The sequence below is a fragment of the Cynocephalus volans genome, chromosome 2, assembly GCF_027409185.1.
Source record: "Cynocephalus volans isolate mCynVol1 chromosome 2, mCynVol1.pri, whole genome shotgun sequence".
Lineage (NCBI taxonomy): Eukaryota > Metazoa > Chordata > Mammalia > Dermoptera > Cynocephalidae > Cynocephalus > Cynocephalus volans.
In genome coordinates, this window is record NC_084461.1 from 196071188 (window position 1) to 196086764 (window position 15577).

The 15577-nt window shown below is 43.4% G+C and overlaps 1 protein-coding gene across 2 annotated transcripts in view; it reads right to left on the reverse strand.

Annotated features, from left to right (window-relative positions):
- The window catches only part of CIT (citron rho-interacting serine/threonine kinase), a 146839-nt gene that overhangs the window by 6490 nt on the left and 124772 nt on the right, over positions 1-15577 (reverse strand). For both annotated transcript variants that reach the window (XM_063086477.1, XM_063086476.1), the window contains 14 exons: positions 15254-15416; positions 14810-14974; positions 11866-12003; positions 11124-11304; positions 10848-10939; positions 10238-10342; positions 9832-10001; positions 8510-8590; positions 8220-8355; positions 6393-6532; positions 3260-3352; positions 2227-2335; positions 2000-2128; positions 1067-1147 (listed from right to left, as the gene is read on the reverse strand). In XM_063086477.1, coding sequence (XP_062942547.1) covers positions 1067-1147; positions 2000-2128; positions 2227-2335; positions 3260-3352; positions 6393-6532; positions 8220-8355; positions 8510-8590; positions 9832-10001; positions 10238-10342; positions 10848-10939; positions 11124-11304; positions 11866-12003; positions 14810-14974; positions 15254-15416 — 1783 coding nt within the window. The remainder of the gene's footprint in view (positions 1-1066; positions 1148-1999; positions 2129-2226; positions 2336-3259; positions 3353-6392; positions 6533-8219; positions 8356-8509; positions 8591-9831; positions 10002-10237; positions 10343-10847; positions 10940-11123; positions 11305-11865; positions 12004-14809; positions 14975-15253; positions 15417-15577) is intronic.

Sequence of the window (15577 nt, forward strand, 5' to 3'; positions counted from 1 at the left end):
GCATAGAGCACTGGAAGGATAGGAACTCCTAATTTCCTTTGGGGGAGTAGGAATGGAGAATTTGGGAGATGGGTAATATGAGTGAGACTTCATTGTATATCTTTTTAAACTATATACATCTTCAAAAACTTAAGTAAAAAAAAAACTGGATTAATAGATTATTAGATATTTCTGGTCTTCTTAATACCGTATCTCTATATCATAGTATCACTGAAACTAGAGAGAATATGACTGGAACTGTATTCTGCCTTAAAAGGAAAAGGCCTCTAGCCACCAACCCTAACTGAGCTCCCACCTTATGGCCAGCACCAATTGCCTGCCATGTTTGTGAGGTCATTTTGGATTTTCTAGTTGTCCCAGTGCCCCTACTGACACCACATGAGGCAGAACTGTCCAGTCAAGCCATAGAAATCAAGGGCAATGATAAGTTGTTGTTTTAAGTCACTAAGTTTTGGAATAGCTGTTATGCAGCAATAGATAAACAAAACAGCTTTGAAGGGTATTTCAGTCATAATGGTATTTCAGAACATACACACAGACACATAGGTGCATATTTGTATGTATGTGCGTGTTTACTCTTTGACCCAGCAGCTCCACTTTTAGGGATGTATGATCCGGGGGTATTATTTGACAAGTACACAAAGATTAGTACAAGGATTGCAGCACTGCAATCGCTGCAGCATTGTTCACATTTATGAAAAGAATGGGCATGACCTAACTGCCCTGCCTAATTAGAACTGGTTAAAGTAGCAGGTGTTTAGCTATGTCATGGGATACTATACAGCCTTTGAAAATGACTTAAATAAATATACAGGGAATGGTCTCCTTTCTATCAGGAGAGCCTTACAAGGCTGGGATTATGTCCTGGTGAATTTGGCTTGTGCAATTCTTCATCAAGCTTCAGAATCTCTGCCATGAACATTAATTCAGGTGACTATTACAGATGGTGCTTGGTGTCTAATGGAATCCATGAGCATAGTGCTTAAGCCAAAAAGAATTCCACCAACAATTCTGTCCTGGACACCAGCTGCTGGCAAAAGAGGAGCCTCCACTCTGCCTCACGTACCGAAGGCCAAAGGTAAGCGACTCCACTTGAGATCGTCTGTGCGGCTCCGTCTTCCGTAAGAATCCACGAACACCCCAAATTCTGCAAGGAGTCACAAGCACAGGGCATTATTAGCACAACCAAAGGAAGGGGGAGTTGGTGACACACACTGTGATGAAAGAATGAGGAACAGAGCCCAGGGGATGACTGGCCAGATTTAACTGCATGGTAAAACCTGAGGACTTCTGCTAAGCCATCTCTCAGTTTTATTAAAAATGTGGGGTTTTAAAAAATGTGGGGGTTTTTTAAATTTTAAAGAAAAAGGAGGGGAATAAGAAAAAAAGTGAGAGAAGGAAGGAGGAAGAGACAGAGAGACAGGAGAATAAAGAAACAAGAAGGAAGAGGGAGAGACAGAGACCCAGAGACAGGGAGGCAGAGATAGACTCAGATTTTTAAAAAAAAAAAAAAAGAAGGAAAGAGAAACATCAAAAGAAAAAGAAAGAAGTCCAGAGAAAGAAGGTGAGGAAGAGAGAGGAACAGCAAAAGCAAGAATGTGATAGAATTAGGGCCGGCCCGTGGCTCACTCGGTAGAGTGCGGTGTTGATAACACCAAGGCCCCGGGTTCGGATCCCATATACGGATGGCCGGTTCGCTCACTGGCTGAGTGTGGTGCTGACAACACCAAGTCAAGGGTTAAGATCCCCTTACCGGTCATCTTTTAAAAAAAAAAAAAAAAAAAAAAAAAGAATGTGATAGAATTAGACTACACTAGTGTCTGATGGTGGGGAGGAGAATCCCCAGGGGACCTCAGTAGTGCTGGAATGACATTCTCTTCACACCCAGCAGGACGCACCCTGCTGCAGAGCCCCACATTCACCATCCCCCAAAACCTCAGTGGACCTATCTGGGATTCCTAGCTACCATGAGCACCAGAATAGGCGCCGCCACACTCACCGTGGAAGCACAGCAAGTACTCCTCTCGCTGCCCTGCACCATTCACCTGCACGATGGAGACGGGGAAACTGTTGGAAGAGGAGGCAAACACAGCAGGTGCCAAGGAATGATCATTCTTATCCAGGAATTCTGTAAAGGCAGGTGAGAAGTGGGGCTTCAGGAATGATTTCCGACTCTCAGCAAAGCCTGAGCAATGCATTGGGCAGGGAGAAGGACACCGGCCCTACCCTCAAGCGTGTACTGCTTCATGTCGATTTCGTAGAATTTATTGGTTCCAATGAGGATACTATAATTGGTGAAATGGATACAGCTGCAGGGCTCCGAGGTCTCTATCTCCTGAGACAAGGAGGCGGAAGAGAAGGAAATGAGAGGTAACTCAGGACAGCCACATGTCCACTGCTGTTGTTTCTACCTGAAGCCTTGCAGACAGTCGCCACCAGAGTTGGTCACATTGTCACACAAAGCCTATTCACTTTTCACATCTCTCAAGATGACCTGTGATCCATTTGCTACCTCTTCCTATATATAGTTCTATGTGACCCCAAACTAAGAAAATAAGGTCAAATTATAGGCAAAACTAACAACATCCTTCCCAGAATGAAACAGTTTCTCTAGCAGGTAATATCTTTTATACATTATTCACCCCTCATTTCACTTTTGGTCCTAATCATGAAAGCACCTGAAATAAACCAGGCTTATGATGGGTAGAACATTCTCAGTCTAGGGACAACAGGCAGCCTTCTCCAAAAGTGAGGCAAATTTAATGATCTAACACACACACCTTTGTCCATACTGCAGTCATGATCACAACCAGCTCCCTAATTACATATCAAAACAGAGCTAGCACTGGCTTTTCCAAATGGCTGTATTCATAGAAACCCCTAGAATCTGAGAAAGATTCTGATAAGTGCTACCCAGGACTGCTGGCTTCTTAGAGAGAGAGAGCTGCTTCTTTTTTTCCGCTGGTTCAAAAGAAGTGTCCCCTCCATCAGCCAACTTTCTCTCTTAACAAAGGCTGAATTCAGTGGGCTGGATGGGGAGGTGGCTCCCAAACAGGGGAAGAAAAGCAAGAGGGAAAACTGCAGCTACTAGCGGCTCTGGAGGGTCTTCCTCTCTAAGGAGGTCCCCCCAGGCTGAAGGCCTGCAGGGTGGAAGGGACCAGACTCAGACCATTCCCTGAGACAGCACGCTCCCCACACCAGCCAGCCCGGAGAACGGGAGGGCTGGGTCCAGCTCAGCAGGGCGAGGCCAGGGACTTACTTTGCGAATGCAGTACTTGCTGAGGTTCTCGTTGTAGCGGAGAATGACCACTTTGCTGGGCATGGCTGCACAGATGCAGAGCCCATTCTCAATCTGCAAAACAATCGGGGGGGGGGGAGGAAGAGAACGAGTGCCACCAGTGTGAACACTGGCTCTGAAGCACAACCGGGAAAGGAACATCAGTTTAGAGGGGGGTCTTTCAACCTCAGCACTATTGATGATTTGGACCAGATCATTCTTTATGGTGGGGGGAGGGCTGTCCTGCACATTGTACAGTGATGAGCGGTATCCCTGGCCTTAACCCACTAGATGCCTGCAGCACCCCTAGTTATGACAACCAGAAATGTCTCCAGACATTGACACATGTTCCCTGGGAGGGCAGAACTGCCCCTGATTGAGAACCACTGCTTTAACTGGGATCCAGAGAAGCCTCAGGGAGCCACCTGACACCACACGTGTTTCGTGCTTATGTGCCTTTTGCTGGAGACAGATTCTTTTGGCAATCCCACCCCCCTCCCCCACCATGGGATTGAGGGAGAAGAGAGGAAAAGAGGGAGAAACTGCTATAAGAATTTAGAGAAAATTTCAGTCCAAAGGCAAAATTTCTGAGCTAAGACCTATATATACAGAGTTCTACATCAAAACTCTCTTTTTCCAGAACAGTTGAATCTCTCTTCCTTCACCTTCTACAACCAAGTCTTTGTCATTCCCCAAGGGTAAAAAGAAGCTTATTGCTCAAATCAGACCTGAAACAAAAGTGAGGAGTTGGTGTGGGGGGTTGGGGAGAAATGGGATGGAATGGGGGGAATACATAGGAAAATGGAAATTGTTAGAGAAGTTCTGCTTCTTGGGTTGGGTAGTGGGTTTGTGGATGTTTACTACATCACTGGCTTTATGATTTACAATATATGTTCCATACATTTTTTGAGTATTTTAAACATTATAATGAAAACAATTTCTGATTATAAAAAAACTAACTTTTAGAAACTAAAACACACATTTCTAAGTAACTCATCATTCATAGAAGAAATAAAAAATAAGAGAAATTTTAAAATATGTGGGATGATTAACAAGTTTCCATATCAAAATCTATGGAGTACAACTAAAATACTAGTTAGAGGAAACTGCATAGCCTTAACATGCTTATAATCAAAAATACTCTAAAAATTAATGAACTAAACAAGAATTAGAAAAAGAATAATAAAGGAAATCCAGAGAAAACTGAAGGAAGGAAAATCAAGGGTAAATGCGAAAATTAACAACAAAATATTGCTATACTAGAGACAATAAAGCTCAAAGCTGCTCCTGTGTCAAAGTTAATAAAATCGGAATGTCTCTGGTGACATTGACAAAAGACATGGCACAAGTAATACTGGGGATGAAAAAGGTAACGTAACTACTATAAGAAATACAACAAAGAACATAAGGAAGACTAAAAAAAAACAAAAAATGTTTAAAAGGAAAAAAAATTGTTAAAATTGATGAGTACATAGTTTTTGCCTCACTCAGTCTCTGTCTGAAATTCCCAGTTCCCTCTGGCAATGTCTGTCTATCAGATCCTTCAAGATTCGCCTCTTCCAAGAAGCCATTTCAAATTAATTACTTTATACTCTGTCCCCTTTTTATTGTCTACCACAGTTAAATAATTCCAACACTCATATAAGTGCCCAGGAAAAGAATCTGCCTCATCACCACAGGGCCCTGTAAAACATAACCCCTTAAATAACCACAGGCAAGCCCGAGTCCACCATACAGAAGCCCCCATGGCTGGCCACACCTCTCCCCAACTAGACCTGACCTGCATCCCTCAGAAAAGACACCTCTGAAGCCTGGGTCGGGAACACAGGATGTGCTCAGTAAATGTTGACTGAGTGACTATACGAATAAATGCCCAGTGGTTTTCAACAGCAGAACTTCAATAGCCTCAGGGACTCTACAAATGCTTGACTCAGATTTCATTAAACTTATATATGTGTGTGCATACACCCATATGTACTCAATTTTTTTCTTGGCAGCTGGCCAGTATGGGGATCTGAATCCTTGACCTTGGTGTTATAACTCCACGCTCTAACCAACTGAGCTAACCAGCCAGCTTACTAAATATCTTTTAATGAAGAAAAGTTTTTTAAAGAAGCAAGCAAGTGAATGTATCTATTTGCCAAATTTCAATATTCTAGAAACTCAGAAAGAATTAACTTGTGTTCTCATGAACTGATTTTATGTTTTATACAAGGGTACTTCAAAAAGCTCATGGAAAGGTTTACATTATCTTTTAATTCTATGTTTCCCATGAACTTTTTGAAGTACCCTCATAAATGGCTGCTTTGGGTTAAATGTGTCCTCCAAAAGTTCATGAATTAGAAACTCAACTCCCATTGCAACAGTGTTAAGAGGGTGCGAAATCCAATTATGGTAATTGAAAAGTGGGTCCTTTAAGAGGCAATTAGATTGTGAAGACTGTGTCCTCCTAAGTGAATTGATCCATTCATGGAGTAATGTGTGTGGCTCTGATGGCTTTAAAAGCAGAATAAGTGAGGAGGTTAGCTCTCTTGCTCAGCCCATTCTCATCATGTGACATTCAGGTCACCACAGGACCCTACAGAGAGTTCCCACCCAGAAGAACCTCACCAGATGTGTTCCCTGGACTTTGGACTGCCAGCTGCCAAAACAGTAAGAAACAAGTTTTATTCCTTTTATGGATTACCCTGTTTGAGGTATTCTGTTATAAGCAACAGAAAACTATTACAATGTCATAAATTAGAATTTGTAAATTTCTAGTAATGAAATATCCTTTCATTCAGTTCAGACATGGGGCTCCATGTTAGATTTAAAAAAAAAAAAAAAAGGCTCATCAGACACACCCACAAACACTTCTTTTAAACAATGATCATCCTTTTATTTTTTTATGTTGCTAACTTTATTCTCATTGTTCTGTCAGACACTTCCTTCAGATTCAAAGCCTGTGCAAATTTTGAGGCCCCACACATTATTTCGTGTGCCTAAAGGAAGCGATAGAAATTTAACCCTGTCTGAGGACATTCCATTTCTAAGGTCAAGTCAATAAGCACTGCAGGAAGAGGGGCAGTGCCAAGTTCAAGAACTGCTGCCAGCTGTGGCCCTGAGGAGAGCTTACCTTGCCAGCCGCAAACAAGTGGCAGCCCTTGACAGCTTCAAAAACATTGGGCGAGATGTCCGGCTGGGCGGGAAGGTGAGACTGCGCTAGGGACTGCTTCACTTTCTTCACATCCACGAGGCACAGCGCCCGCTCTTCCCCTGAGGGGGCAGGAACAGCCTCTTGTCAGCACGAGGCCGTCAGTCAAGCTAAGGGACAGCAGCTGCAGTTCCAGTCACAAACACAAGCCACAGGCGGCCATGCGGATAGACCTGAGTTTTCCACAAACCCCTATACCCACATTTTAGGTCTCCATTTTAGATCTAGGTAGGATGAAAACATTTGGCCTTTTCCTCAAGATTCCAGGGGGGGAAATAATTCTGCAGACATAAAATAGAAGAATGTGAACTGTATTTTCAAAAAGGCTCCCCAGATAAGTAAAGAGTGAGTTGGGAGGCAAAGAGGGGGCATTCTACAAACAGCAGGCTTGGACAATTCAACTATGCCAATGTCATGAAAGACAAAAGAAAGGCTGAGGAACTGTTCCAGATTAAAGAATACTAAAGAGACATGATAAAATGCAGCGCGTGATCCCGATTTGGATCATGAATTGGGGAAAAAAATACTATGAAGGACACTATGGGGGCCACAGGTAAACTCTGACTATAGGCAGTATATCAGATAATTGTATTACAGCAAGGGTTAAATTTCCTGAATGCAAAAATTGTACCATATGAAACTATTCTATATGATACCACAATGGTGGATACATGTCAGTATACATTTGTCCCAACCCACAAAATGTACAACACCAAGAGTGAACCCCAATGTAAACCACGAACTTTGGGTAATGATGATATGTCAATGCAGGTTCATCAGTTTTAACAAATGTACCACTCCGGTCAGTGATGTTGGTAGTGGGGGAGGTTGTGCATGTGGTGGGGGGACAAGGGGTATATGGGAAATCTCTGTACCTTCCTCTCAATTTCTTTGTGAATTTGAAACTACTCTAAAGAATAAAATAAGGAAAAAAGAGGACGGGAAAGAGAAAGGAAAAAGGGTAGGGAAGGGGAGGACAGGAAATGATCTGAGCTCCCACTTGTTATCTTGAGAGATCAAGAAAGGCCAGGTCCTGACCATATTATTCAGCCCCTAGATCCAGCCATGCCTGAAACAAGACCTAACTGTGGATGTTTCAAACACTGAATCAATACATTACTGTTTTTCCCTTTAAAAAAACAGTATCACCAACAAAAGGAGAGAAAAAAATTATTACCATGAATATGTGAAAGAATGCCCTTGTCGTTAGGTTGATATGCTGAAGAACTTGGGGTCATAACTGAACTTACTCTCAAATGGCTCAGAAAGAAGGTAGTGTGCGTGTGCGTGTGTGTGTATGTGTGTGTGTGTAGAGAGAGAAAAAAAATGTTAGCAAGTGGCGAATCCAGATGAAGCGACTATCAGAGTTCACAGACATAAGAGAAGTCATGCACTCACAGAACAGGCAAGCTCTCAGAAGGTATGGCCCACGGTGGTGCTGATGCAATTATGACAAAGGGTTTGACTTTAGTGAGTCTTTGAGGCTTGGCACTCTTCACTTGGCATAATGCTAAGATGTTCTTTGGGGGTGTCAGATTGTGTTAAACTGCACACTGAAAGGGAACCAAATCTGGGCAGAGAGAGTCTGTCAGCTGAGGCTTGGACATCAACAAGGACACAAGGAAAGAGTCACTGCTGCTCTGACCTGCTACCAGGAGGGCCTGCCTTTGAGTTTCACCAGCAGGAAATTTGGCTCTCAAATGGTTTCCCTTAAAAGTAAAGAAAAGCACCATGTCCTTGGCCTCCCACCTGCTATCATGAGTAGCTTCTCCAGGTCCTTGATGATATAAATTTGGAAGACTGCTCCAATTCCTGGGACGTTGGTTAGGGAGTTTTTCAAGACATTCAGAGCATAGAGACCTTCTTCGGTGCCCACTAACACCACCTGCAAAGGCAGAAGTCCAAAAGTAGAGCATAAGTGCAAGCATGTCACCATCCCAATCCCAAAGAGAAGAGCAACAAAGCCTATACAGCCCTTTCTTTCTTGATGGCGTGTGGCTGTAGCCAGACACCGGCTGGCAGTGCCCAGAAAATATCACCTGGTCGCTAAACGGCAGTGTGCAGTTCATGTCCAGACGGTCATCACCTTCCAGTTTCAGCAGGGAGTTTCCAAGCAATTTCTTTTCATATGCGAAAGAAAGAAAGAAAAAAGAAAACATAGTAAGATTGAACCATTCATGACCAAACCATCCAGAGAGACAAAGAGAAGTTTAAAGGCACGTTATTCCTGAAAATGCTCAGAAACACACATCTGCTCTTAGCTCACCCCATATTTTGATCTGAGCTCCAAAGGCAAGATGTAAGTGTTATCAGTATCTCTGAGGTGGTTGTTAATGAGCATCTGGGTTATAACTTGGCGTGGTACAGAAACAAGTGAGTGTAGTAGGCATAGAGGGCTATTCTGTGATAATAAATAAGCTGAAGCTAAACAGATTTTACCTGCAAAGGGTTAATAAGCCACACAAAAGGCTCCTCCCCCCACCAAGGCTGCAGCAAAAGTGCAAAGCACAGTATCAGCAGCAAACCAAAAGCCTCTGAATCTCTTTACCTGAAGCCATGCAGGCAGAAGCTCGGAGGAAATAGAGTCACAGGCCTATTGTACACATAACATGGATTTCAATAAAAGGCTCACACGTGTAACAGTGAAACAAGTGATCAAAACAGGTCTACCCAGTGAGCAAAGCTCTTTTCAGGAGTCTCGTGACTGAGAATTTTCCAATTGCTAACACTTAAAGTGTTTATTAGGAGCTAAGCATCTGAAAGAGCTGTTTGGTCTTTGGTGGAGCACATGAGGATGAGCAATGAGCAATGGAATGTTCTAGGGGGAGTGATGCCAATCACGGCACACCTACATAACATCTTGAGGACAAGTGGGACTTCAAACCTGCCTACAGAAGAGCAAATTCCACAGAAGCCATGGAGGAGGTTATGAAAAGCCTTCCTGAAGTAGACATGGCTGTCGCAGCCTATGCCGCTGCTTCATGGCCAAAGTGCTTATAACTCAAGCCTTCAAACCAAATGAACTCATCAGAGTAAAGAGGAGAGAGGATTTCCTTATAAGTACATTTGCTGCTATACTGTCATAACCAAGGTCTACGATGCCCCAAAAGTTGGTTAACAGTGCTGGTTCCCCCACTCTAAATGCTGCAGAGGGAGGCCTCGGGATGCTACATAAGCTACCTCAGAGCCTGCGCCTTCGTCCCCACAGAACTCTCAATCACAACACAGTCTGGAGCCATCAGCCCTCAGAGAGTGAGCCCGAGGGAAAAGAAGACAGCCAACGGGATTCCCGTGGTTAAGATCAGTCACCAAGTCTGCCCACTTTACAAAAAAAAGCTCCAGTGCCCATTTTCATACTCACAGCATCGGCTTCTGCTTTTTCCCTAGAAACTCTCCCACCTGCGACAACTGATTCTAAGGCGGTGACCCAGCGCTGTTTGTCGGGGAAGCTGGGAGCTAGCAAGTAGAGGGTTCTCCCAGGCCAGCAGGTGGTGTGCGGGTGAGACTCCATCTTCAGTATGTATGGGACATCTAGGAATTTCACAGAGAGCACAGGATTGGGTGTGGACTTCCCCCATTCCCACTCGGAGGGATGGCCCTGAGATAGCAGAGATCCCGCCAAACCACACCAGCCCCAGTTGCTGCTAAGACAGGGGAGCTGAGGAAGGCAGCCTCCTTTGAGAGCTGATCCTTCATGCCCCACTCCTGCCCATTCTGATGAGCGAGCCCAGCCCATGGCCAGGTGGAGCTCCTCGGCTCCTTCTCACCTGCTTTGGCTGTATTTGCGAGTTCGGAAGCACCAACGGCACCATGAATAGATACATCCCCGTCGGGAAGGCACAGCTCAAATTCTTCCACCGGCCTCTGTCCAGCTTGGTGCAAAGAGGAAGGGCAGAAAGAAAACCAAAAGAACAGGAACAAGAACAAGGGGAGAAGAGAGAAGAGAGACAGAGGAGGAAAGAGAGACAGGGTATGCGTGTAAAGACAGGCGCACGAGAACAAGAGGAAGGGAAACAGGTGTGCAGAGAAGGCAGAGAGGGAAGATAAAAAAAAATAAAGTGTGTCAGATGAGTAGCACAGTGAAATTTCTGATGACGATGCGGATTTATGGGTTAGTTGACTGAGGCAGAAGGTCTCTGTAGGTGTATTAGCAGGTAGAATCTTCAGGGCAGCACCCTGCAGGTTCTTCAGGGGGGAGACCTATAGATGTGAGTATCGCACCAATAACCTTTAGAGAAGTCATTTGGTTTTTCATTTTCAAAAATGGAAAAGCGTGGAAGGCTTGCAAGGCAGTCCAAAGCACAAAGCCTTCACGCCAACACTGGGAGACCTGGGTTAACCACGTGCAGTGAAATTCCCCCTGAATTATTAATTTACCTTCTCTGGCTTCATTGTCGTAAATGAGGACTTTCGATCCCTCCAGGACAATGTACTTCCTGTCCCAGCCTTGCTGTCCTCGTTTGTTATTCCTGGGAAAAGAATGATGGAAAAGAAAAAGGTCTGAACTCAGAACAATCAGGATGGAGGGCGGGGTGATGGCAGGTCGGGGGAGATCCTAGAAAAGACACCTCCTCAGAAAACATTAGGAGTGGAAGTGGCTTGTGGCCTTCTATGCCAGCACCTGCCGCAGCCCAAGCCACTCTGCAACCATACCTGGGCACCTTCATCCACCCTTCCAGGTGCAAGCTGCTGCTGGGCTCCTTGGCCTGGAGACCCGGGGAGTTCATTTTGTCACGGCAGAAGGCCTCAGTGAAGTGCATGGCATATTCGGCAGGTAGGCCACAGGTAGCTGGCAAGCACGTGGAGCACTTGGGATGACACATCACCTGACATTCTGGGGAAAAGCAGTGAACAACTTGAAAACATGCTCGGCTGATCCTGGGCTGTTCCCTTCCTCTGCCAGCCAACCCCCAGGCTTCTCCATCCCCAGCCGGGCCCCATAAATCTAGCCCCGGCAACCAGGTAATCCCTGAGCATTCCCAGGTGCCAGGCCCCTGCAGAGAGAGGAAATGAGAGAGCCACACACTCCCAACCCAGCTTTCCTAGGTTCAACCCAGGCTGCCCACAAACAGGTATGTAAAGGACATGTCTGCTCATTTCAGATGGAGCCAGCATAAAGGTAGAGAGATCAGCCTGACAAAAAGGGGCTGGAAATTAGCAAAGCTCAAGGCATTTTGTACAGCAAGTTGGAGTCATGAGCTGTAGACATGTATAAACCCACTATTTTAACAAGGGAAAAATAGTGTCCTCCCACTGAAACGAAAAGTTTGAAAATGAATGCACTATATGATAAGGAGTTTTAAAAAAAAAAAGAAAAGAAATCACCTCCATATGATGGGTTTTTTAGACAGAGCCGTGTAGGTGCCCACCAAAGATGCACAACTGCTGCTCTTACCAAGACATTTGGATGCCTGGCGTCCAAAGTGCACAGTATCCAGACAGACAGCGCACTTTGTGGCTCGCATGTTCAGGCCTACGTTAAATCGGTGAGGAATATTGTGGTGCATGCGCTCCTTAAGACGTCGACTAAATTCTGCAGAAAAAAATTTTTTAAATCATTAGAGTACTGCAAATAATACCATCAAGAAAATGAAAAGACAACCCACAGAACAGGAAAAAAATATTTGCAAATCATATCTGTGATAAGGGACTAGTATCTACAATACATAAAGAACTCTGTACTCAATAATAAAAAGGCAACCTAATCTAAAAATGGGTCAAGGATTTGAATAGACATCTCCCCATAGAGGATAAATAAATGGCCAACAAGTATATGAAAAGATGCTCAACATCATTAGTCATTAGGGAAATGCAAATCAAAACCACAATGAGATAGCACTTCACAACCACAGGATGTCTAGAATCCAAAATATAGAAAATAACTGTTGGTGAGGATATGGAGAAATTGGAACCCTCATACACTGCTGGTTTAAGAATATAAAATGGTACAACCCCCTTGGAAAACAGTCTGGAAATTCCTCAGAAAGTTAAACATGGAATTACCATATGACCTAGCAATTCCACTCCTAGGTATATACATACATAATGGATTGAAAACATATGTAACCCAAAAAAATGTGAACATAAATGTTTATAGCAGCATAATTTATGATAACCAAAAAGTAGAAACAGTTCAAATGCCCATCAATAGATTAATGGATAAACAAGATGTGCTAGTCATACCATGTAATATTATTCAGTCATAAAAAGAAACAAAGTATTGACACATGCTACAGCACGTATGAACCTTGAAAACATTATGCTAAATGGAAGAAGCCAGACACAAAAGGCCACATATAGTATGATTCCATTTATGTGAAATATACAGATGAGCAAATCCACACAGATAGAAAGCAGATTAGTGGCTGCCACAGGTTGGGTGGAGGGGTAATGGAGAGTGACTACTAATGGGTACAGAGGTTGTTTTGGGGGGATGGGTGAAGCAAAAGTGATGAAAAATTACAATGTGGTGATGGTTACACAACTCTGTGAACTTACTAAAAAACTGAATTGTATATTTTTAATGGGTGAATTGTATGGTATGTAAATTATATCTCAATAAAGCTGTTAAAAAAAACCATTATAGCAGGTTAGTTACAGATTGTAAAACTATTTTAACACTAACCAATGCATCTAGAGTTATATGAATCAACTTAAAATCTTCATTATCTGGTTATTAGGAATTAGGTTTAATTTAAGAACATATTACTGGTAGGAGATTGACTATATGTTGGCATAAATATTTGTGGGCATGAAGAAACAAATTTTTAAATCAGATGCTTATAAATATTTTAGTCATGAAAGCTTTGCTTTCCAGATAAAATCATATATCTAGAGCTTTTCAGAATCCAATTTAAAAATCACTATTATGAATTACAGAATTTCTAATTATAAATTATATGAACAGACTGAAGAATTCTCCTTTCATGTTCAGTTTCTTCATGCATAACCTCCTTTTGTTCAAAACCCAACTTTTTAGTCTCAAAGTACTGATTCTTATGTTTATATTCCAGTCTGTTAAAATTAACAAGATTGATTTTTTTCCATTGAATAGGCTCCTTCTCATAGTGACCTAACTAATTAGAGGCATCTTTAAATAGAAAAGTGGCTGGTACAGGGATCCGAATCCTTGACTTTGGTGTTAACACTATGCTCTAACCAACTGAGCTAATCGGCCAGCCCCTGAGATCCAAATTTCTGAATCCCACTCTGGTGGGTTCCCCTTATAACATCACCCCCCTTCCTTTCTCAGAAAGTTGTAAGGAATAAACAACATGAGTGCACTTCAGAACTGTTCAGGTGCGACACACGTGAAGGAGGCTCTTGAAGTGTTCACATTATTCAGGGAAGTTGCTTTGCTCTGTGTGGCCTTGTCAATGGACACCACAGTGGAAAACGATTCTTTCCTCTATGTTACCATCACCATTTTGATGACTTTAAGAGAAAGCTCTTTGATTGAAGGCTTTATGTAAGCGTAAGAACAAGATGACATCGTGGTTGAAGAAAAATAACAGCAACAGCAAAACACCATGAAGATTTGCAAACCAAGATGGGCTTGATTGTGACACCATGATGCTAAAACACAGCTCTCCTCTATTCCCCTTTAGACTTTCCAACCACATTCCTCGACTTTTTTAAAAGTCCTTTTCATCTGTAGATGCACAGAGCACTTTTGAGACCACAAAGAAAATTCCTTACACCGTTCATAGGCATATAAATTGTCATACACTACCAACACTAGAAATGCATATAACCTTTAACCCAATGATGATTTCCCAAGAATTTATCCTACAGCCGCAACTACCACAGATGTGCAGGATGCTCTTTGCAGGGTGTTTATGATACCAGGGGATTGAAGGCAACCTAAATGCCCACCAACAGGGGTCTGATTTAATAGGTGAATCATATACCCACAGCATGGAATACTATGCAGTCTTTGAAAGAATGAAGCAAATCCATGTGTACTAATATGAAACACTCAAAGATAACATTTTAACTAGAAGAAAGTGTCTTGCAGTGCATAGTGCAGTGTGCTATGATATTTATGAAAGAAAAAAGGACTGTGAAAAATATGCTTATTTTCTCATACTCTTTAACTACAATCATATAAGATACATGAATTAATATAGACATGTAATTCTGTGCATGAACTACCACTGGAAGAATATGATGGTTGACAGCAATGGTTGACTCTGGGTAAGGAATCAGGGGATGGTGAGGGGGAAGACTTGTTACTCTTTATCCCTTAGTATTACTTGTAATTTTTACCATATGCTTGCATTGCTTAGTCGATGAAAATAAAATTTCCACACAACTCCAGTGGCCCCTTGAGAGCATACCCTCTGGAGTTGAAGACTCCTTTCTGCGGCTGGATGGCGGGGCGAGCAGGCTCATGGCACTGGGCTGGTGCTCAGGTGACCTCACGATGGCAGACATGGCGATCTGCTGCCTCGCGGTGGCTGGCGTAGATGGGTGCGGGTGGTCTGTGGCTTTTCGGTGGGCAGCTGCAGAGAGACCAATCCAATGCCTTTTGGTTAGCTAGGTCACTAAGAGGCCCAAACCAAGCGACTGCCCCTGGGCTGTCTTTCAAGGACCCACGACCAAAAGGACGTGTTATGTCAACTTGGCAAGGCCAAGGATGTGGTAAATTTTTCATACTTGGAGTGTCTGTACCGAAAGCACATGGGCCATAAACAAAAATGCTGAACTAGTCTTGGCCAGTCTCACTGAGATGGGTCCTCTGCCTTTTGCACAGCCCTGAGCACTCTAGAGAGAGCCCCTACCTTCCTCGCGGGCAGACCGGAGCTCAATGCGCGTCTTCTGAAGGGCTTCCTCTAGCTCTGCACAGCGAGCTTTCTCCTTCTCCAGGGCCAGCTTCAGCTCATTGTACTGCAGAGGAACCTGTGTGGGCAAAGCAGGGTCCTCTTTCCGTCGACTAAATAAACCCTAGCAATGGAAACAGAGATATCTCCTAACTCCTGGAAACTGGCACTGTAAACTAGCTAAAGGAAACCTGACTCGGGATGGGCAAACCACAAAAGCCAGGAGCATACTCACTGTAAGTGTATTTAGTAAAAATGGCATGTGAAGGGGGGAAAGAGGGGCTG